This window comes from Otolemur garnettii, unplaced genomic scaffold, assembly GCF_000181295.1.
Source record: "Otolemur garnettii isolate 467f Iridium unplaced genomic scaffold, OtoGar3 scaffold00017, whole genome shotgun sequence".
In the NCBI taxonomy this organism is placed as follows: Eukaryota; Metazoa; Chordata; class Mammalia; order Primates; family Galagidae; genus Otolemur; species Otolemur garnettii.
In genome coordinates this window covers 4,330,420-4,352,754 of record NW_003852412.1, presented here as the reverse complement: position 1 = coordinate 4,352,754, position 22,335 = coordinate 4,330,420, and the positions used below count along the sequence as shown (strand labels likewise).

The following is a 22,335-nucleotide window of genomic DNA, read 5'->3' as shown; positions in this document are numbered from 1 at the left end:
TATGGAAAGGGAGGAGATGGGTTTGCCTGGTTTTTTTAGGTGGCAAAACCCTATCCTGCTCTGTTTTTAAACCCAGTTCTGGTAAGTTGACAGTAGCATTTCTCCTCACTGGTTCTGGTTTTTGTGTGTTTAGAACGTGTGTGTGTGTTTTTCTATCTTCTTAGGGATTCTCAAGAGGCTACGTCAGGACTACCAGTCAGAGGCCTTTTTAACTCAGCAAACTTAAAATAAGTTTCCTTTTCAATTTAGAAAAGAAAAGGAGACAAAAATAAAAGTAGCCAAGAAGTTTCTGCTGGTGTTCACTGACTTTGCAATGTCACCTTGTTCTTTTGAACACCTAGAAATGAAATTCACCTGTGCCTTTCACGTGACCCCCATCTACCCTTCTGTCCTTGGACTTTAGGTAACAGAAACACAATGTTTATGTTATAAACTTGGCAGTGGCATACTTTCCTGAGAAGTAAGGTTTGACATTCAAAGGAATTCAGTAATTTACTCAGTCTTTAAAAATGGCATTTACTGCTCACCTTGACATAATTCGGGAACAAGACTTTAGACTTCATTTCGGTCTACTTGAGATTTCTTGTACTACTAGGTTTCAAGCAACCGCTAGGCACAGGCCAAACACACAATTCTTATGCCGGATACCCTCAAGTTTTTAAAAAAGCAGGTAATAACCAGCCTGTGCTCTCTTTTAATCAAAATTATATAGTTACGAGTCAGAAATAAGAAAATTTAAAACTCAGGGAAACATTTACAGAAGACATTAGACTTCTTCAAAAGTAACAGAAATGGAAGGTAAACTTTGCTGATGGTACTAACCATTTGAGTTATCATACAAGGTATATTTCCTTTTGAGAAAAACCAGGTATAATACATGCCTATGTCTTTATCTTATCTTCATGGCTGTATTGATGTCTGTGGAATTTAATATATTTATCAGACACATGTACAGTGCATTGACTTTGTAGCTGTATGAATAAAACAGCTAATGAATCGTAACAGATAAAATAGACATAATGGAAGACCACCCAAAAAGCAGAATTCAGGTACTGATAACTTCACAACGGACTGGTTCACAAGAACGGCAGAGTCCTGTCCGCTGTGCCGAGTCTTCCTGGTCCCTGTGGCTGCTCCATCCGTGTGGCGTCCCTTTCTTTCTAAATATTTACGTGATCATCAGAAAGCTTCCGTTTCTTAATCTGGAAAATGGTTGTAACATGCCCTCTTAGCAGAAAGGTTGTGAGGAGCAAATGAAAGTGTCCAGAATGACTGGCAAATAGTAAGTCTGCAAAGTTTTAAGGTTCATTTTGAAAAAGGCATTTTCAACATTTAAATCCATCCATGAGGAAGTATGGGACAATAAGTATAATACTTTGATATGTCCTAATCAAAGTCACATCTCATTCCTTGGGAGTCAGTAGGTAATCAGTGATATTTAGCAATAAATCTTGTTCTAACCTTTTCGAGTACCTCTCTCCTTCAAAAACGGACAACTTAGTTTTTCCTACCTACGGGAACATGGTAAAACTTAAGTTAGCAATGTCGTAAAATGCTCTGAAATTAGAAATTAATAATGACATAAATATTAAACTATGTTTCTATTGTTAGGACATGATGATAGAAATATTTCAAATGAACTGTTTACTGGTAAAAAAAAAAAGTAACATATACACTTAAACATTAAAAATTATTTTAACAAATAGGATAAAAATAAGCCCAGAAATGTTTAATGCTGATTCACAATAGTTAAGAAATTAGTATCTTTTTTTTTATTTTTGAGACAGAGTCTCATTATGTCGCCCTCAGTAGAGTGCAGTGGCATCACAGCTCACAGCAACCTCAAACTCTTAGGCTTAAGCAATTCTCTTGCTTCAGCCTCCCAAGTAGCTGAAATTAACATCTTTTTATTACAATATCAAATACCACAAAAACTAATCTTGTAAATACCCTTGAGGGATTCTGAAAACATTTTACTAAAACCCAGTAGTAAGTTGGAACCAATGCCAACATGTTCTCACTGGGACGCTGGTCCCACGTGCTGGGTCTGTAACCATTATGGTGGCTTTCCTCTTTAGGGAAAGCTTAGAGGAAGAGGACGATGGCCCTAGACAGTTACTCTGGCTTCGCCAAGGCGGCCTTGCCTAATGCCTGTGCTAATGTGTTATCTTAGGTAGATTGGAAGAGATTATGAATAAACAAAAACCTTTTAAACCTGAATAAACAAATATTATAACCATCACCTTATATGTTGGAAATTTTAACCAAAAATTTGCTAAACATACTCCTAGGAACTCTGAGTGTATATCACGTCAACAAATTTACACTGTACTCATGCAAACAAAGGAAGCAGTCCATGGGTTTTTTAAAATTCACTGATATACTGCAACATATGGAAATGAAGGAGCCTCAAACCAATTCAGTTGTCAGCCACCACCGAGTGCCCACCAACAGAGGTGGAGCATGAAATTTATACTGGTGAAATAAATCTTAAAGTCATACCCCACGTAGACCTGTAAAAACTTGGGACTAGTTTGGAACTTTCATTAGTAATGACCCCATGTAATGCACCAGACCAGCCTCCAATCAATCTTGCAATGGGATCATGTGAACATACCTTTCCAACCATCCCAGATGATTTCTTCTGAATAAATACTCTCATTATGTTCTTTCCTTCACCTACACAGGATTTCTGGGTTATATTCGTGGGGAAAACACCACCAGTGAGAACTTACACTCGGGGGGGGGGGGGTATTTTTGAAGAGATTACAACAAAAACATGCCAAAACTCTGAAGAGGCAGCAGCTAGCTTATCATTCTACAAATAGAGAAAGAACACTATTCTTTGGAAAGCGTTAAAGAATTTACAGGACGCCAAGCAGGGTAGAATTTCTGACACCAATAATCTGTCACAGAATTTACATTTCACTTTTCCTTACGTTCTTTACTATCTTGGATATCAAATCTGATCAGGTTACAAATAGTCTCCTATAATACACTGTAGTAAATTCACAGTTGGAACTTCAATATGTATCAAACTGTGCCAGGACAGAACAATCTATAGGCATTGCATAATACATGCTACCAACTGAGAATAGGTAAATAGATGAATACAAACACACTGCAAACACCTGCAAATAAAAAAACAGTACAGAAGGTATTCCTGAAAATCACGGCCATGCTTCAGGTGGGAGAAAATTCCGTGCACATAATTTTAACAAAGATGTACTACTTGTTTCACTTTTTAATTGCAAAGTTGTGTTTTAACAATGTATAGGATGCTACTGTGTTTTGTGTTTAATTTAATGTTCTACCTTAATGTTACTACTAGGATCTATATGCTACATGAAATTATCATATCCGTAATCAACTATCAAGGTCCTTTACATAAATTGGTAAGTAGGAACAACATATTTATAAACTATTCTCACATAATTTCATTAAAGAACTTGACATTTTAGGGAAACTATACCCAAGAAATTGAAATAAAAAAGACAATTTCTAGTTCCCTCCTTGGTCCTCCTCTATTGAAAGCCTCAGGACCGTTTTGATATTGAATGTCAAAAACTCCATCAAGACCTCAAAATACTAAAATATAATCCATCTTGCTTCATGCTTCTCATTTCTAGCTATCGTACCAAGTTATGTTCCCCTATCCTGGCCTTCAGACCAGTGTTACCTCCTTCCCCATGGAAACTTGGTAGCAACAAAGATACACATGTATGCACTAGTCAGGTGCGCTGCTAACATCTGCTTTTGGTTTATTTTTTACTAATCATAAAATGGATATGTAGGCCGAGTGCAGTGGCTCATGCCTGCAATCCTAGCACTCTGGGAGACCGAGGCGGGTGGATTGCCTGAGCTTATGGGAGTTCAAGACCAGCTTGATCAAGAGCAAGACCCCATCTCTAAAACATAGCTGGGTATTGTGGTGGGCACCTATAGTCCCAGCTACTTGGGAGGCTGAGGCAAGAGGATCACTTGCACCCAAGAGTTTGAGGTTGCCGTGAGCTAAGATACCACGGCACTCTACCGAGGGCTCTTGAGAGAGTGAGACTCTGTCTCAAAAAAAAAAAAAAAAAGGATATATAAATAACATAATATATTTGGCATTCTTACTTGCCATATGTACAAAATTCTCCCCTTTTTGAATGCTACTTAGCAAATGTAAGATACCATTTATTGCTGAATTTCAGAATTTCTAATGTTTGCTTTCTCAAACTCAGACTTACAGAAGAAATGCTTACTAATTGGAATTTCCTACTGTTTTAGACAAAGACGCATTCACCTAGAAATCAGAAAATACTGACATCATACTTACCAAAGAATCGACTGACAACTAATTTAAAAAGAAACACATTCAGCCTGTAGACTTCTTTCTTTATAATAATTTCATTAGAACATCAACATTAACTTAATTGCTAGGAAACAAAATAGGCTGCTACCACACCACTTATATAACTTCTATCCAAATCAGAGGTGTCAGGGCTTTATTTAGGCTGTACAGATAGGGTCCCTGGACGCTTTAACTGTTTTAGAAAAAAAAGAACACAGAAAGAAGCCTTAACAAAAACATCCGAACAAGTACTTCCCTTAAATATAAGAAAGCCTAACTTGCCTACCACAGTCCTGTGTCTCTAAAGGACAAGGGAGAAAAGACACCTGACAGAAAGCCTCTGCTCAAATAATGTCTGACTCTGTAACCCTGAAAGTGACCGTCAGCACAGCTCCAGGAAAAAGCAAGTCAAGTCCTTCCTTTCAAATAATAGACTGGGGGGAGGGAGAGAAATGCTTTCCTCTCCTGTCTGGAAATACCAAGGGCAGCCTCTCTGCTCATGGGCCCCTCAGGGTCTGCCTGTAAATTCCTAAGGTGGCCAGGTCAGCTCTGGGACAGAACTCTCCAGCTAAAAGGCAGTGAAAGTGAGAACCCATCCTTTTCTGGTCAATTTCCTTTTCAAATAACCATAGATGCCCAAACTGTTAAGTGGGGTTACTGTCCTTCCTCTTCCACATTTCTAGGGAAACAAAACAACTAAATTTAACAGGAAAAAGGGTTTTACAAAGTCAAGAACAAGAATATAAATGCTGGTGCTTATGAGAGGGAGAACTGGGTTACAATACGCAACTTAATATGTAAGTAATAGGCTCCGCGCCCGTAGCACAATGGTTATGGTGCCAGCCACACACACAGAGGCTGGTGGGTTCGAGCCCAGCCTGGGCCAGTTAAACAACAATGACAAGTGCAACAAAATACAGCTGGGTGTTGTGGGGGGCGCCTATAGTCCCAACTAGTTGGGAGGTTGAAGCAAGAGAATCACTTAAGCCCAAGAGTTTGAGGTTGCTGTGAGCTGTGACTCAACAGCATTCTACTAAGGACGACATAGTGAGACTCTGTCTCAAAAAAAAAAAAAAAAAGTAATAAATTCTGTGATCACAAGAGACGTGGTTAGTCTCAGCTGATTTTATTAATAATTACCACATTTGGTTTCTTTTTCCAGACCCACACGGTCAAACAATTACATTGATTACATCTTTTAGACATTTATTTCATTTTCTACTAAAACATAGAGGGCAAACACTTAAAATTGTTATGCGTGGATACAAGTCTCTTTGATGCTCTGATGAACTTTTTGGTTTGGATAGTTAGAGACAAGGTCCAAAGGGCCCTATTTTCAAAGACCCTGCAAACAGCCCTGACTTCTTACAAAAGTGCAGTAGCCGCAGAAACAGCAGTCAGCACCAGAAGCTGGATCATGTGGGGATTTAACAAGATGATTCTCCAACTTCACAGCCAAGGCTTACTTAAGTAAGAGAGAAGGTGGAGAAAGTGAGGAGAAGGGTTACTCAGTTCATAAAGGCAGGAATTTGTGAAACAAAGCCAATGACCTGCACGAGCACTATTTCAGTGGTCTCAAGGAGACAGAAGGAGACAGCCATATATTATGCCCCCAGAGCTCAGCAAAGGTGTGTAATTTGGGACTGGGTCCCTATTTTCCATGCCCGCTGTTCGGTATAGTCAATTTATGTGATTTATTACAGCTGTGCTTTCTAGACAGAGAGCAACAATTGTGGAGGGACGCTCAAATGCTGAGTGTGAGAAATGTAAAAATACCATGCCTCAGGAAACCGTGAAAACAAACACCCATGGCAGGCTCTTTTTTTCCATTTAGAAGGGATTTTGATCAAGATTTAAAATGGGCTGTGCTTTATAACTTACATTGGAAAGCAGCTGGCACCTACTGTGAGAGTCCCTGTGGGAGCTGGGGGAGGGCTGTGGACGGAGGTGGGATGCACTCACTCTCCTAAGTGGTCTCGCAAGTTAGCAGATTCTAACGTTCTACACAAACTAACGTGGGCACGGAATCTCACTCGTCTAAACAGTCTACATTAGCATGACTAAGTAAAGGATCTCAATGCAAGTGCCAAGAGTCTTAAGAAATAGCCGGCTTACTTATGAAAGAGAAGAAAATGCTTGTATTCCCCTATCCCTAAATCCCCAACTCATCTCCCAGTGTAGAGAGAAAACACAGAACCCCGTTGGATGGGGCGTTTTAAGGAGCTGGAGTGCCAGCATCCGAGCAGCCTTTCAACAGCTGCCTCTCCTAAAGGCACCCGACACCCTCCTCGCACACCAAGCACACTCTTTATCTGAACAAGACGCAGACAAGGTTCTTCCCAAAGAACATAACATGTGACTCCACTGGGTTATGGGAGAATGAACTAACATGGGATCCTCATATTGGCAATTTTAGCCCCCACTGCAAAGGGGATGAAATAAAGGAGAGGAGAAAAGGCAGGAAATCTTTGATACCTGGTGTCACGACACCCCTTCTACTCACCTGGCTTAAGAGACTAAGGCACTAATCAGCTTAACCCGGGCGTCCTCGAACTACGGCCCACGTGCCACATGCGGCCCACTGAGGACATTTATCCGGCCCACCAGGTATTTTTGCCGCCGCTGCCTGTCCTGCTTAGCAGCCTACTCGTCCTGGGGCCCGCAGTCCGGCCGTCGAACGGTCTGGGGCACAGTGAACTGGCCCCCTGTTTAAAAAGTTTGAGGACCCCTGGTTTAACCCACTTTCCCACCAGCAAAACTACCTGGCTCAGGCACCAGGGTAGAAAATAAAGAGCTCCAGAGACATAGCAGGCAATGGGTAAAGCAGGATGCCTCAGATGTGAATGATATGAATAACAAGTAAGTTGTTATTTTCAAAAGCAGGACGCGCTGTTAAGCCTTGTATGCTTGCCCATGACATACAAAGCATGTGGCTAATTTCAGAAACCATGCAGAAAGTGAAATGGCCAGAAAATCAGCTGCAGCAGCAGGCTCACTTGCTGGGAACCTACCACACTCTTCCAGACACTCACGATAACAGGGACCACAAAGACCCGTCCCCTCATGGAACTTACAATCTAACAGAGGGAACAGACAGTAAATACTAAACACTAGGTAGGTTAATATATGCTTTGCAAAAAATGAGGAGCAGGTTGCAGCATGAAATGGACTGAGCAGAGGCAAGAGTCCGTGAGAAGACAGAGCACGGGGGGGGGGGGGGACAGGGTCAGCTAAGCGGATGTCTGGGGAGCTGGGGAGGAGCTGTCCACGCACAGGGGACAAAGCACAGCCCTCAGGCGGGACAGAGGCACTGGAGGGAAGCAGAGGGCACTCCGGCTGTCTGGAGGCTTCAGCTCATCTTTTATCTCTGCTTCCTAGTATAAAATACGGATTCAGTTCAGGCTTACTAAATGAATTTAATTCCAACAAATTCAAGACTATCCAAAAAACAAATTCATTCAATCCTAAGCCAGGGCGTCCTTAAAAAATCGATATGCAAAATGTCGTGGTAAAAGGTACATGCTCCTGAGAAGAGCTGCACCTGAGATTTTCTAACAGGTTTTTCACTCTCTTGCTCCCCAAAAGTTATGCACAGCTTTATTCCCAAGAACAGATAAGGAAAGTGCAAAAGGGGTTTCTATTATGTAGGGAGGAGCCTCTCACGCAGGGTCTGTTTTTGGTCAGAGGCTAATGATGGCTTTCTCTTAAAAACAGAGGTCTCCAGGCTCAGCAAAAGGTGGGAGACACACCATGAGCTTGCAGGCGCCCCTGTGCCCTCTGTGTACAAGAGATGCGTGATGGGCACCACACACCCCCTGCACCCACCCTTCTCAGCCCCGGGCTAGGGGGTGGGCAGGAAGTCACCTTCTAAATGAAATAAAGACAGCTGAACATGAAAAACAGGCTACGTCAGGTGGGGAGAGTGAAGAGGGAAAAAAAAGGCTAAAGAATTCAATTACAGTAAGAAAAGAACTATCCTTTCTTGCCTTCACATAATTTGTCACCATAAAACTTTTTATTTTTTATTAAATCATAGCTGTGTCCATTAATACTGTCATGGGGTACAGTGTGCTGTTTTTATATACAATATTTTCATCAAACTGGTTAACACAGCCTTCATGTCATTTTCTTAGTTATTGTGACATTTATATTCTACATTTAGAAAGATTCACATGTACCCTTATAAGATGCATAAAACCTTTTTAAATACATACAAACTTAGGCAGAAGAAACCAGTCTCATAGGTTCCAAGACATAAAATTTGTCCTTACAACTACTTTCTATGTCAACATAACAAGCCACTCCTAGGAGGTGGAGCTTCATTTCGTAGGAAAACTTAAATGGGAATACAAGACAAACCCTTCCAAACAAAACTAATGTTCAGTATCATGCCGCCTGCATAACCCTTCCCCACACCACCCTCTCAACCCTTTAGTTACTTCTACTTTCTCACTTATACCTGGGCTCTAAGAGTTTCATACACATCATCTGGGTCTCTTTCTTGAATTGTGCTAAAATTTTCCATTTTGCTCCACATTTTCACGTATCAAAAGGAAAATGAAAAAGCTGTTAGAAATCTCCCTTGTCACCACACCACATGAGAAAGACAGCATCAGAAAATGATAAGGACGTAAGAGAAAATCACTTTTCCTGTAAGGAAAGACTTGCTTTTCTGCATACTATATCCAAGTAAACTTATACCTCACAGCAGTTATCAGATACGATTTTGTTTAAAACTATTTTTACAAAATTTTTTTGTTACTAATCTTGACAAAGTGCCCTTATTCTACCTTCTCAGTAATCTGCTCTAATTCAAAATTGAGACTTTTTAAGATTCTGTAACCCTCTGTACTCCAGGACAAATTGAATCATTTTTCCTTTTGAATTGGTCTTCTTCAAGTGTTTTTAACTTAAAAAGTTTAACTGAAAATATGTGATTGGGTAGAGAAAAACAATGATGTATGGATATATCTTCAATGTGCTACCAGAAACCGTAAGAAGTACAAACCATGACAGAATTATCCGTGGGTGTGCAGAGTCAAAGTATTCTGATTCCTTTGCGAAGAAAAGTTAACGCTTGCTTTTGAAGTGCAGAGTAAAAGACATTACTTGGACACTATTTATAAAGCTCAGGATAATATTTATACAATAAGTAATTGGGAGAGGAAGAGCAAATGGTTTCCTTTCAGGCATCCTTAGGAAACGCCTCCATTTTTATACAATATTCCCGATCTTATTTTCACCTAGTGCTAAAAGGCAGCTCTCAGCCCTGCTGCATTCTGCAGCACCTCACTCACTGGTGCTAGCCCGCGGTTCTCCACCTGTGGGTGGAGACCCCTTTGTTCCATTTGCAACAATGCCGCAATCAGGAAGGTTGAGAACCACCTGGCTAAGAAGGCATAAGACATTATGAATGGCAGGAGCATCTCTTCCAGAAAAATCCTGGGACGCCACAGTCAGCTCTGCTCAGTATCTAACCACTACAGTTAGGCACACCCGTTCGAAACATACCTCCCATTCCTTTCTTAGTCCTTAAGGGGGGAGAAACAAATGCTTGAGATTTACTAGTGAGGAAACCAATGTTTGACAAAGTTGATAGCTGAACACCAGGCTTGTCTCTGGAAAACTCAGCAGAAGGAAAACCTTAAAGGGACCGCTGTGCCTGCAGCTCAAGTGTGGGCCATCTCCAACAAGCAGTAAGTGGTTTTGAATTAGGGTGGTTTCCATTTAGGAAAAGTATTCAATGAAATTGTTTTCCCTTCATGAAGGCCAAGCAGACTATAGGCATTAATGCTACAAATGACACCGCCCACAAGGGAAAAAGGAATCCCTTTACTTTTATATTAACTATGGGATTGGGTTTCAGCTTCAGCCACAGTGTTCCTGGAGAGGAAACCAAGAGGTAGATACGGGGTTATGAAAACAATGGTTTCTTCTCTGCTGAGTTCTGTGGTCATTTTATTACTCTCTACATTTTTCCGTTCAAATCATATTAATGTTAAATATTCTTGCATTAGACTTACCCTCTACTTTCCCAAAATGATCACTGAGATATACACAAGCTGAGTATCCCTTATCTAAATGCTTGGGACCAGGAGTATTTTTAATTTTGGTGGGTCTTCCCCCCAGATTTTGTAATACAGGGTGGCCATAGAGTTCATGTGCAACTTGAAATAGACAACTGTTGTCTATGTTACCTTGCACAGCAACTTTATGCCCACCTTGTAGTTGTATTATCCTACTTCGGCATCCTCAATCTAAAAATCAGAAATCTGAAATGGTCCAAGGAGAATTCCCTTTGAGCAACAAATAGTTTTAGACTTCAGAGCACTCTGGATTTTCAGATTAGGAATACTCAACCTGTAATACTAATGACAGGAATAAGAACACCGATAGGTGTTTAATTAAGTGGCAACTATGATGACAGTGTTTAAAGACACTCACTAAACAGGTTCTCAGATGCTATCTCCCTGTTTTTATAACTACTCCCAACCCCACGAACACAAATTTCTAACTGTGTAATGATTGACCAAGCTATTATGCACCACATATCAACTCAAGTACAGTTGCCAAGATAACTTCTGCCCCGAGCATCACAGCCCAACCCAAACTTAAGCCTTTTCCTTAAAGGAGAATGTCATGACGCAATCACTCATCAATACTGACCTTGATGCTCAATGTCTGCTTCAGTTTTCGAAGAACCTGGTGCAACAGGAAGGGGCCGAGGTGGCCGGGGCTTTGGTGTGGGAGGCGAGATTTTCTTCCTTCCAATATATTCTACATAAGTTCCTGGAAAGTCTCCCCTCTCCCCTGTGGTTTCATTATAGCCATTTAGCCAGCCAATTTCTTCAGGCCTGGCTTCCTGTCCGTCACTGAATCCAAGAGCTACTAAGGACCCTTTATTCACAGTCAATACATCCCCCAGGTGCAAGTCAATATCTTCTTCTCTCTCCTTTTTATAGTCATACAGCGCTCTGTACTGGTACCCCTCGGCACTCATGTTTGCCATGCAACAGTCGAGTGTGCTTGCAGTCTAATTTTACGTTTTTATGAAAAGCGAATTCAGAGAGTGTGTTAAAATTCCTAATATGTGTCCAGCAGAGGACAAAGGACCACTCTCCAAAGGTTTAAGAGGAGAGGTGACTGGCCATCGGGCCACCCATCTGTCCTCCATCAATGGTGTGACTGAAGACCGGGCTCCGCTTCCCCTTCGTGCCACCGTCTTCCCACTGGCTTCCTTTTCAGTAACTTGTCAGCACTTGGAATCCAGGCTGACTCTCACAGCGAGGCCCAATCCTTTCTGATGCTCTTGTCACACTGTCCATCTGTCGTCTGATTTTACTGTGGCACTCCACACTTGAGCTTCACCTAGCAAAGGAAAAACAAGACTTATGAATGAACAACACACTCTGCCATCTGCGTGAGCTGGAATTTCTACGTCCATTCAACAAGTACCTAATCAATCTGGCAGATGCACACAGGCCAGCGTGCTACTGCTTGACACCGTCTATACAACAAGGTTAGGGAGACAGTCCCTGCCTTCTAAGAACGCTGGGAGGGGGCGGGGACGGGGGAGGAGAACGGGCATGTGGCAACGCCTCAGAGATAAGACTGGTACACAAGGAACAAAACACTAGGTGTGAGCTGTGAGCTAGGCGTAACTAAACACTGCAGGGCTGAGTGACAGGGAGGCACATCTAACTGCAGGGATCTGAGGACAGAATGGAATGTGTGGCATGATCCTACGTCCAGAAGTGACTAAGCAGATGTCATATTCTGAGAAGAGCTAGAACAGACAGTCCCATCTACCTGGAGCCAAAGGAGGAGCCATGAGATCCAGGTTAGAGAGGCAGGCGGTGCTCGAGGACATCACGTGTGCTTGTGTCAGGGCTGAGTCACTCAGCCCAGGGTGGCCCACTGAAAGGGCTGGGAGAGGGCAAGCAAGAGGATCAGAGTGCACTTGGGGAATCCCGATCAAACCACGGAGTCTGACAGAGGTATAGCACAGAGGTCTGGGCAAGCAGCCACGAGGGCATGACCCCAGGCAGCAGCAGAAAGTATGGAGAGGAAGACAGAAGCAGGGGACAGTGCAGAGAACGAGCGTGCAGGATGTGGCACAAGCTCCAATGTGGGACAAGGAAGAAAGGGGCAAAGTGTGTGATCCCACATTAAGAAGAGTAATTTTGTACCAACATCAGGCAAAGAGAAGCCAGGGGATCTGACGGCTTACAGTGACATTGGGCATCCACATGATGTGGGTGGGCTAGGGGCTGCTGAAAACCTGGCCTGCGATTCAGGAGGCGAACATGCTAGCTAGAGGTTTGGTAATCAGCCACAAATTAGGCAAGACGGAACTCAATGGAATGAAGAGGCTCACAGAGAAAAAAATAAATAAAAGTTAAAATAATGCCCCACGGGCCAAATGCTTTAATGAACACAAGTACAGAGGGAAAGTCAAGGTTTAGAAATAAAACAACATTCCAGAAATGGTTCAGGTAGGAGAAGGTGATCCCTAAGACTAAATCCTAAAGAAGCATCCAGAGGAGAGATGGAATCAAGGCTGACTATTATAATTTGGAGCTCTGCCCACAGTGGAATCCTCAGTGACTTTTAAGAAAGTAGATTCCAGTCCAGTAGTGAGAACAGTTAATTTAACTTCATCTTAAGGAGTTAAGAAATCAGACAGCAAGTAGCGATGGCTGCTGCAGACTGCTCTGTAAAGACGACTTAAGTGGAGAGGGAAACGGGTCATGAAAGTGGGTTTTTTTCTTTTTTCCTTTTTTCTTTTTAAACATAGTGGAGGCAGAGGAATGAGACAGTCAGACATTCTAAGTTAGAATTCATAAGTCAAAGTAGATGGCAGATAGAACAGCGTGCACACACATACACTTTGCACCCTAGTCATTTCTCAATGTTATCTTTATTATAAAGAGTAAAGGCAACCTAAAGTTTTCAGTTAAGCTGGCTGCATAATAAAGCAATAAAAACAATAGCCACACAATTTCAGTGGGCCATATCAAAGAGCGCTTTTATTAAGGTTTGAATAGCGGAGCACTTTGGAAGTTTAACAGTATAGGCACTTTTCGGGTCAGGCAGCTTAAGAAGCAAAATCTAATCATAGATTAATTGTTACACTGGCATTCACAAGTGTAAAGTATTCAACTTTACATGGTTCAAGTCTCTTAGCTGTAATACAATAACACACTTAGGAGTGTTACATATTAAAAGAAGCAAAAACAAATACTGGAAGCCTTTATGTAGCAAGAATATCAATTTGGGATAGTGCTCTACTTTGCATTTCAGTTGTCAGAGAAAAAAAATTAAAGCAACCAGCAGAGCATATCAGAAGAATAAGCTATATTATTTGTTTGAAGAAAGCCTCTCCTTTTGAAAGATCCAGAATCAAATTAAATATTCACTGCATAAATTCACACAAAAATGTAAAACTAGCAAATCTCATTTTTAGTACTAATGTACTCTGTACAAAGGAGACATAGAACTCTAAAGAACATGAAAATTTACATATCCCTAAATGCTTAGAAACCAGGCAATATGCCTAAGAATAATTTAATCCTCCAAATCTGCCTTGAAATTTTTGTTAGCTTTTCCTGGCAATGTATGTCTTTTTGGAAAAAAAAAACAAAAAACCCTCAACCAGTAAGCTGGGTAGATCTTTATGCCAGCTGCTGCCTAATGCTTCCTCTACTGCAACCAAACAGCGGGCCAGTTTGGTGGGATTCTTAACAGAATGGGAGGCACGATGAACACGCTCCAGTCTCTTCTCTCTCTACCCTCCAATAACCATGAAATAAATGCCCTCTCCACTCACAGTGTACCTCTAAGGCAATGTATGTAGTCAGAAAAGGTTCCATGTCGCATCATGGTTTTACAAATGAAAACTGTGCTTGTAGCCGGGCATAGTGGTTGATGCCTGTAATCTTAGCACTCTGGGAGGCCAAGACAGGTAGATTGCTTGATCTCAGGAGTTCAAGACCAGCCTGAGTCAGGTAGAGACCCCCCGTCTCTAAAACATAGTCAAGCATTACAGTGGATGCCTGTAGTCCCAGCTACATGGGAGGCTGAGGCAAGAGAAATCACTTGAGCCCAAGAGTTTGAAGTTGCTGTGAGCTATGATGACACCATGGCACTCACCCTACAGTAGGGATGTTCTCCAGAAGTGTCAGAGAACTAAAGATCTACAGTAAATCCTCTCTCCCTCACCACTGGCAAGAAGAACCCTTTGCAGATCTCTGGGTTTTCGTCTGCTACAAAGAACCCCAGGTCTTCCCTGACTCTAGGATCGTATGTAGAACACACAGTCCCTTTCTTCTGAGACTCCACAATCAGGTCAGGAGACAGACGCAGACAGGACAGGTTAAACAATTCAAGGTCAGGCATGATTCAGTGTCAGGTGGTTTTCAAGCAGTGTTGTAAAAGGAAGAGTGGGTAAGTCACTTGTGTGCAGACTGGATCTCATGGTTCAGAGGTTCGGAAAGGCGCTGGCTAGGCAGAGGAGACAGGCACCTCCACCCTACTGCACAGGGCGCACTTTCTTCTGACTGCCACATCCATTTTAATGATTCATTGTCATTGTCATCATCTATTGGGAACATCTATTGGTGTATCGACTCATTTACTCCTCAAGATAACCATATAAAGTAAGTACTATCAATATTTTTGCTTTCCATTTGAGGAAAATGAGAGGCAGAGAGTTTAGTATCCTGGCCATGATAACAATCAGGAATAGAGAGTTGGAACCAGAACCAGATCCTGGCAGTCTGTCCCCATCACCTCCACCTTTACCATCACTAGAACCTACTGCAGAACTCACCTTGTTTTGATGCCCAAGGGAAGCCCAGAGAGGTCAGTGGTATCAACACTGCAATGTCTTGCCTTACAAGCTAACCTCTCAGATTGGCCCTGAATATCTGCCTCTTGCCCTCTGGGACAGCAGCCTTATTAAAAGAGTATGTGATGCTCTTTCATGAGCCTGAACAAAAAGAAACCATTATAACTCAGCAGCAGTTCCATCCAGTCCAGGACCCAGCATCTTAGCCTTGCAAATTGTCTTCTAAATTGTCTTCTAAAGAGACTTCATTAAAATGCATCCTTGCCAAAGAAGTCCATAAATCAGTGAATAAAAGAATACTGGGCACACCACTTCTGGAAGGCTGCCCACTTCTGGAATCCTGCCCGTTTTTGCTCTATGAGCTTAGCTTCTGCCACCTGTATCCCTCTTGGCAACTCAACCCCTCCCCCCATCCCAGGCCCCTCAATGCATAGTTTCAGGCAACTCAACTCCTCCGTGGGGGATATGTGAAGCACCAATCCACAGTGATAGTCTGTCACATCTAGAGGACTGACAAGTTCTTTTCAATCACCCTCAAATTCTCCCCAGAACTACAGAAGACGCAGCAGCCTGAGGCATTTGGCAATACTTGTGTAAACCCTCCTGAGATCAATCTGGAGCCCAAACTGTCCAAATCAACAGGATACATCTTTCCCAGAGTCACAATATTATACTTCCATTCTCTTTGGCTACATACACCTGTCCACTGAACTATTTCTACCCAGATTTGACATAATTATTCACATAATAAAGGTTTTTATTATGTGGATAATATTATCTACAACTTAACATTTTCCAATATCCAAAGTAGTTTTGAGACATAATCTCCTACAGTGTAAGTTATTGTAACAAAAGGTATAAAGGAATCCTATGAATAACACATTAGCTTACTCTGATAACATCATTCCCAACAGTTCAAAATTTTGTTGAAGGGAATTATTTGGCTCCAAGTCCTTCAATCCTTTTAAATAACGGACTGCAATCCCATTGATCAGAAGCACATTTCTCTCTCTGCTAAAATACTGAGAAATTCTCACTCTATTCCTCAGAATTGTTTCTGATGCTTGACAGATAGCAACCCATGACTGCTTAATGTACGACTGCAAGCAGATTTTCAGTTTTACCCTTGAACTTGCAGAAATTTTGGCAAAGAACCAAGTAAAAAAAAAAAAAAGTCCTCTGATTTTGTTGATTTTCTTTACTCCCCTTTTACAAAGGACAAGCATTTGGAAAACTTGATGGGAGTAGCAGGAATGAAATTACATTAAATAATAAATCAAGACTATACCCCAGTCATGTGATTCTGTCTTGCAAGGAAATAAGCAGTTTGGCACTGAGTGGAAGCATAAAATGGGTCTTCAGTGAGGGTGGGAGAGTAGGGAAGGGTTCCTGGGACCAAGGCCCATGTCTCTACTCTCCATCCTTCCCTTCTTAATGTGCTAACTCGGAATCTAGGCAAATTCCCTATCCGAATTCATACAGTTAAAAAATTATTTAAAAACCTTTCTACCTTTCGAATTGTAGTATCCTAGAAATCATGAAAATCAAACTGAACAAAGTTAAAATGTCTTAGGGTCTTAGTATTTTGCATTGTTATGACAGAATATCTGAAAGTGAGTCATTTATAAACAATAGAAGTTTATTTGGCTCATGGTTCTGGAGGCTGGGAAGTCCAAGAGCATAGCAGTAGCATCTGGTGAGAGCTTTCATCCTGCATTATCTTGCAGGGGCAAGAGAACAAGAAGGAGCTGAACATGCTTTTATAACAAGCCTTCTCTCAAGACAACTGACCCACTCCTGCAGTAACAACCTTACTTCACTCATGATGGCAGAGTTTCTTATTAGGGACCACTCCCAACATTATTGCACTGGGGATTAAGTTTCCAACACATGAACCTGGAGGTATATATTCAAATCACAGCACTTACATAGTATGACCCCTTCTCTATAAAACCTAAAAATAAATTAAAAAATAAAAAATTTTCAAAGCAACCAACTCACTAGAGTGTGTTGCATGCTGCCACACTCAGGGCTGGGTACACGGTGCAGGTAAGGAGGACGTGTACATAGGCTGCAATTCCTGCCCGCAAGCACTTTCGATGTTACGTGCAGGGAGCTGGGGGAGGCATAGGCAGGAAGGGGAAAAGCAAAGCCCAAGTGAAACAACAGGGAGACAGGGCTCCTCAGAAAGGAGCCACAGTGATGGGATGGCACCTGAGCACTGCAGGAGGAGCAGAGGAGAGTGTGACCCTGGCTGAGCTGACAGCAGCCCTGAGGTGATTATGGTCACCACAGGAAGGCCGGGAGAAACAATGATGTGGCTTTGGGGACCTGAGGAACAGATCCTATCACTGAGGTCATGACACTGACAATTCCAGTTCTCTGCATGGTAGGGGTAAAGACCCCAGGGGAAGGCCATGGAACAAGGGTACTGAAAGGAGATGATCTCAAGTCTTATAATGCAAAATTCTTCACAAGGTGGTATGAGCACCCAGTTTCATACTCAAACAGCAGCCCACTCAGTGTCTAGACATGCGATCTCGGGCAAGTGACTTAAACCTCTCTAAGGTATGGGTTTTATCCTCTGTGAGACAGATAGAAGCAATCCATGCCTCATAGGGTCATTATGAGGATTAACAAAACAACATATAGAAAGCACTTAGCTAACTCTCTACTTGGTAAGAGCTTCACATAATTCACACCGACACAGTGCTCTGTGTACCAGGCACAGTTCTTAGAGCTTACATGTATCAACTCACTTAATTCTTATAACCATCCTGGGTTCCATTATTACCCCCATCTAAGCTGAGAAAAGTTAAATAATTTGCCTCCATCAAGTTACAGAGCTAGCAAATTGTAGCTGTGGGATTACTATACTATTATTACGTGTTATTAAATGTCACTTATTGCCATTTATACAATTCAGATTTAAAACAGGAACAGACATTTGCCAGCAATTTTCTTTTGTATTGCCTCTTGCTGCCAATGGTTCTAAATGAATCCTGAATCTAGCTAAAATAAACTCCCTGGTGTCTTAACTCCTTTTCAGAGTAAATAGACAGACAGACAAAAGCTGATGGAGACTTTACCCATCTAGTTCTCTACCTACCTGAGGTAGAGGATGGCTCTAGAGAGGTCAGGGCAAAGGAGGCCTGGGAGGGGCCCAAGGGGTAGGTAGTCGTGTGATATGTGAAGCAAGGGGTGGGAGTCAGTAGACAATATTCCTCTCCACCAGGGTTTGGAGCTAAGCAAACCAGTGGGGCTAAGCCCCAGGTCAGGACAGCTGACCCAGCCACCTTGCCTTTATTAAGTCACTCACCCACCAGCCTCCTCACACTTTGGCCAGACTCCTGCAACTTCCATACTCTCCTGGGTGATTATTAACCTGAAAACTATTTTGACGACTGGTGCCTGTGGGTGCATATTTGATGTACTTTATGGAAAACAATGCTGGCAGAATAAAATCTCCAAAGGCTTTTTACAGCAACTCTTTCAGTACAGGGGACCTCTTTTTTAGTACTACATTCACTCTGCTCTTTAAAAAAAATAAAATAACATAAGCCAAACAGATGAATTTATGCATAATTACGCAGTCTATTGTTCAGGTCATTTGGCTTACTGTATGTGAAAATGGCCTTTAATTGGCACTCTTTAAGGCAAGTAATTCCAATCTGAGTATTGGTAGAATCACAGCAAGTAATCATAATCACTTTAGGGTGTAGGTGAATGAGGCATGGCAAAAAATTATGTAAGTAATAGGAAATTAATTATAACCTAAGTTCTCGATAAAAAGCTGTGATATAATTTATATTATACCTTCTAAATTAAAAAAGATAACTTGATAATCTTTTCCATTGATAAGGAACTTCCTAGTCCTCCAGGGCTTCATTAAAATGCTTCATTTTCTTGCCTTCACTGGAAAAGCCCTGTACCCTGGAAGAAGAAGAGCCATAGGGACCTCGCTAAAACCTGTAGTATACTGATTTGAGCACTTATTTCTTCTGCATAGTGTATACCTCAAACATGAGCAAATTAAAAGCAAAAATCCAAATGCAAACATTCTCACCTTGCCATCATCTACTGGACCATAAAAATCAACTTTTTCAGCCTGCTCATTAGCTCTCTTTATTCAGTAAAACATTCTGCAAGTCACAAAATGCAAACACAATAAAAGCCAATCTCGAATTTAGAATTGCTCCTGATTTAATAACCAAGTAGACAATCTTCCAGAGTAGACGTCTTTTTATGGAACTCCCCTGAACTACTAAGAAAAGAAAATTTCAATCAACGCAGCAACCTAAAAATTTCATGGCATTCAAGGAAAAATGTAAAGAAATGGCCAACACTTAAGATAGTTCAAAATTTAAGTTAGTTCAAGTTTACATTTAAGATTCAAAACTCAGCTTAGGTGCAACTGACACTTCCAAAATATAAACAGATACCACCATCATCACCGTCAATAAGTCAAGATAGGAATTCCTACAACTTATCTTAACACCTGTTTCCCCAAATTAACTGCGCTGTCTCAGATTCCTGTACTTAACACATTTAAACTAAAAAAATACCTAAAGAAGAAGCATATGTTTAATCAATGGGAAGTAAAATGCTGTTTTTGCCTAAACATCACAGCGTTGACATGACACACTGCTATCATTTTTAAAAAGCAGATAGTAGTATGTACATTGCAGAGTTGTTACGTAACTAAAAACAGGTCTCAAATCAAGATAAAAGTTAAAAGTAAATACACATAACACTCTGAAAGGTAGTATCAGATAAACAAAACTTCTTTCCAATCATAAAATCTATGTATTTCTCAAGAAAAAATACTATGACCTTCAGTACCTACTTGCAACTGGCACATAAAAGCTAAAGAGGCCAGCAGTGACTGCAAAGTAGGGAGCGGGAGCCCGCTGGTCTTTACAATTTAAACTTTGACTCTGAACCAGTGTAACTTCCCAAACTTTAGTGGGAAGTTTGGGAAGTTCCCCACTCATGCCGGGGGTGTGCACTCCAAGAGTATTTTCTTTGTAAAGAGCAAACACTTTCTTCCCTAAGTTTAAGCAACTTCTGCACCTAAGAAAATTATCATCTGCTTGCTTTTAAATGGTTTTTCAAGAACAGAGTTATCTGTAAGTTATAGCCAGTGTGGTGCTTTTCTGCCCTTTTTAACCATAGAAGATGCCTCGGTCCTTCTCCGGTGCATAAGCCACCAAATTCCTAATGATTTACACTCTGAAGCTCTACTACTCTTAACAGCCTGCATAAGAAATGAACCAGTCTGGTGACTCCAACCTTTCCCAGCTAGTATCTAACTTTACATCTTTAAGGTTGCAAAAACGTAACACAAACTTAAAAAATATTAAAATATAATTCCACCTCAAGGCTTCGTCAATAAGCTTGGTGAATATCCCCTTAACAACTCAAACTTGAACCTCATCACCCTTAAATGACAATCTTGTGCTGCATTCAAAACCCGGAACTGTTTTATCCATTCGTAGTTAGCACTGACCGACAGAGACGAAAGTTGAGTGGAAAAAAATCCGTGAAAGTCATGAAACCCCCCAATACAGGGCACACTCAAACACCCACAGCGCTGCAGCTCCACCCGGGATTAACGGTGGAAGTGAGACCTTTCCGATATTAACAGCGCCCGGAGAAGCAGAATTCCCCCAAATCCAGCTGACACACATTCTGCATTCAACATGTAACAGCCATTCCGCTCACACGCTTGCATTTCACGCTCGAATTCTGGTTACCAAAGTATATTTCAGTACAAGGGTGCCTGGCCAGAGCTTTTCTGTTCTCTTTGTCTTGTGATTCAAGAGGGTAGTTTCTGCCCCGGGGAAGTGAGCGTTAGAGCTGTGGTTTCTAGACAATTGCCCACGATATTTTAGCTCCGGCTTGCACGCTCTCTTGCTCTCCCCAGCCGGCTCCATATTGCTGGGCAGATTCTTCCAGACTCGCCCCACGTTACAAAAAGCTGGATTTCCGGACGGCTCGGAGACCTTACTAAATATGCCTCCAACAACCTGCCCCAGCTTGGCCCGCACCCGACGCCGAGTTAGGGCCCCAGAGACCAACCGCCCCGAGGCGCACTTCCCCCACCCCGGAAGAGGAGGGCGGCAAACTTCGGAGGGCGGGGGCTGGCGGGGCAGCTCGGGGACCGAGCTCCGGGGACCACCGCCACCCCGCTCGCCCGCCCAGGAGAAGGGCCGGGCGGCGACCCTGGCTGCAACTGAAGGGCCACGGGGGACGGGAGCGCTCCTTCCCCTTAACGCAAATGAGGTAGAGCGCTCTCCTCCCGTGAAGGGCCCCGGAAAACTGCACAAGGCGACAGAGGGGACCCTCGGGAGGGAAGCCCGAGCTCGCCGGCAACTCTGGGGGCGAATACGCCCGGCGGCGTGCAGAACTGGTTTGGAGAAGAACGGGAAAAACGCGAGCGGGGGAATGCTGCCCGGAGGCCGAGGGAAGCCGATGGCCAGGAGGGCCAGCGGCCAGCCCGTTTCCCCCAGCGGGTCTCTGCAGAAGGAGAAGCGGTGACAGGAAGAGAGCGGCGGCAGCCGCGCACGCATGCACCGCCTCCCCCTCCCGGGCACACACACCCGAGCCGCCGCCGCCGCCGCCTACCTCCTCTGCCGGCCGGCTTCCTTCCTCTGCGGGGCCGGCGCTGCAGTGGCGGCCTCCTGCATGCACGACTCCAACGCTCCTCCGGCCCGGCTGCGACCCCCAGACTTCCCAATCCGTACTCTCCGTCTCAGTCCGCTCGCTTGCCGCCCTAGCCGTAGCCACCGCTTCCTCTAACTCCGCTCCAGCTGCTCACGACTCCTCTCCGTGCGCCCGCAGCTCCAGCGCCCAAAGCCCGCCCCGCCCCCGGTCCGGCCCCGCGCTCCCCGCCCCCGAACCCGCACCAACCAGCGCCCGCGTCTCCGCCCCTCTCCGCCCGCACCACGCCCCCCGCCGCTGCCACTCACAACTCCGGCCTTGGAGGCGGACCGCGGTAGGTGGGGGAGCTGAGCTCCTGCCCCCCAGACCCTGCGGCCGCCCTCGCCTTCCGCCCCCAGCTGTGGGGATGCCCTGGGCGACCCCGCTACACTCTGCCTCAGCTGCGGAGCGCTCTGGCTCTGCACTCCCCGGGCCGGGCCGGCTGCTG

At 43.2% G+C, this 22,335-nt stretch overlaps 1 protein-coding gene across 1 annotated transcript in view; it reads right to left on the bottom strand.

Moving 5' to 3' along the window:
* The window catches only part of PIK3R1 (phosphoinositide-3-kinase regulatory subunit 1), an 86,030-nt gene extending 64,000 nt beyond the window's left edge, over positions 1-22,030 (bottom strand). Inside the window, exons 1-2 of the mRNA XM_003785882.3 lie at positions 21,813-22,030; positions 11,003-11,704 (exon numbers count right to left, since the gene is read on the bottom strand). Of these exons, the coding sequence (XP_003785930.1) occupies positions 11,003-11,345 (343 nt within the window). The 5' untranslated portion in view covers positions 11,346-11,704; positions 21,813-22,030. The remainder of the gene's footprint in view (positions 1-11,002; positions 11,705-21,812) is intronic.
* Positions 22,031-22,335: the final 305 nt, after the last annotated feature.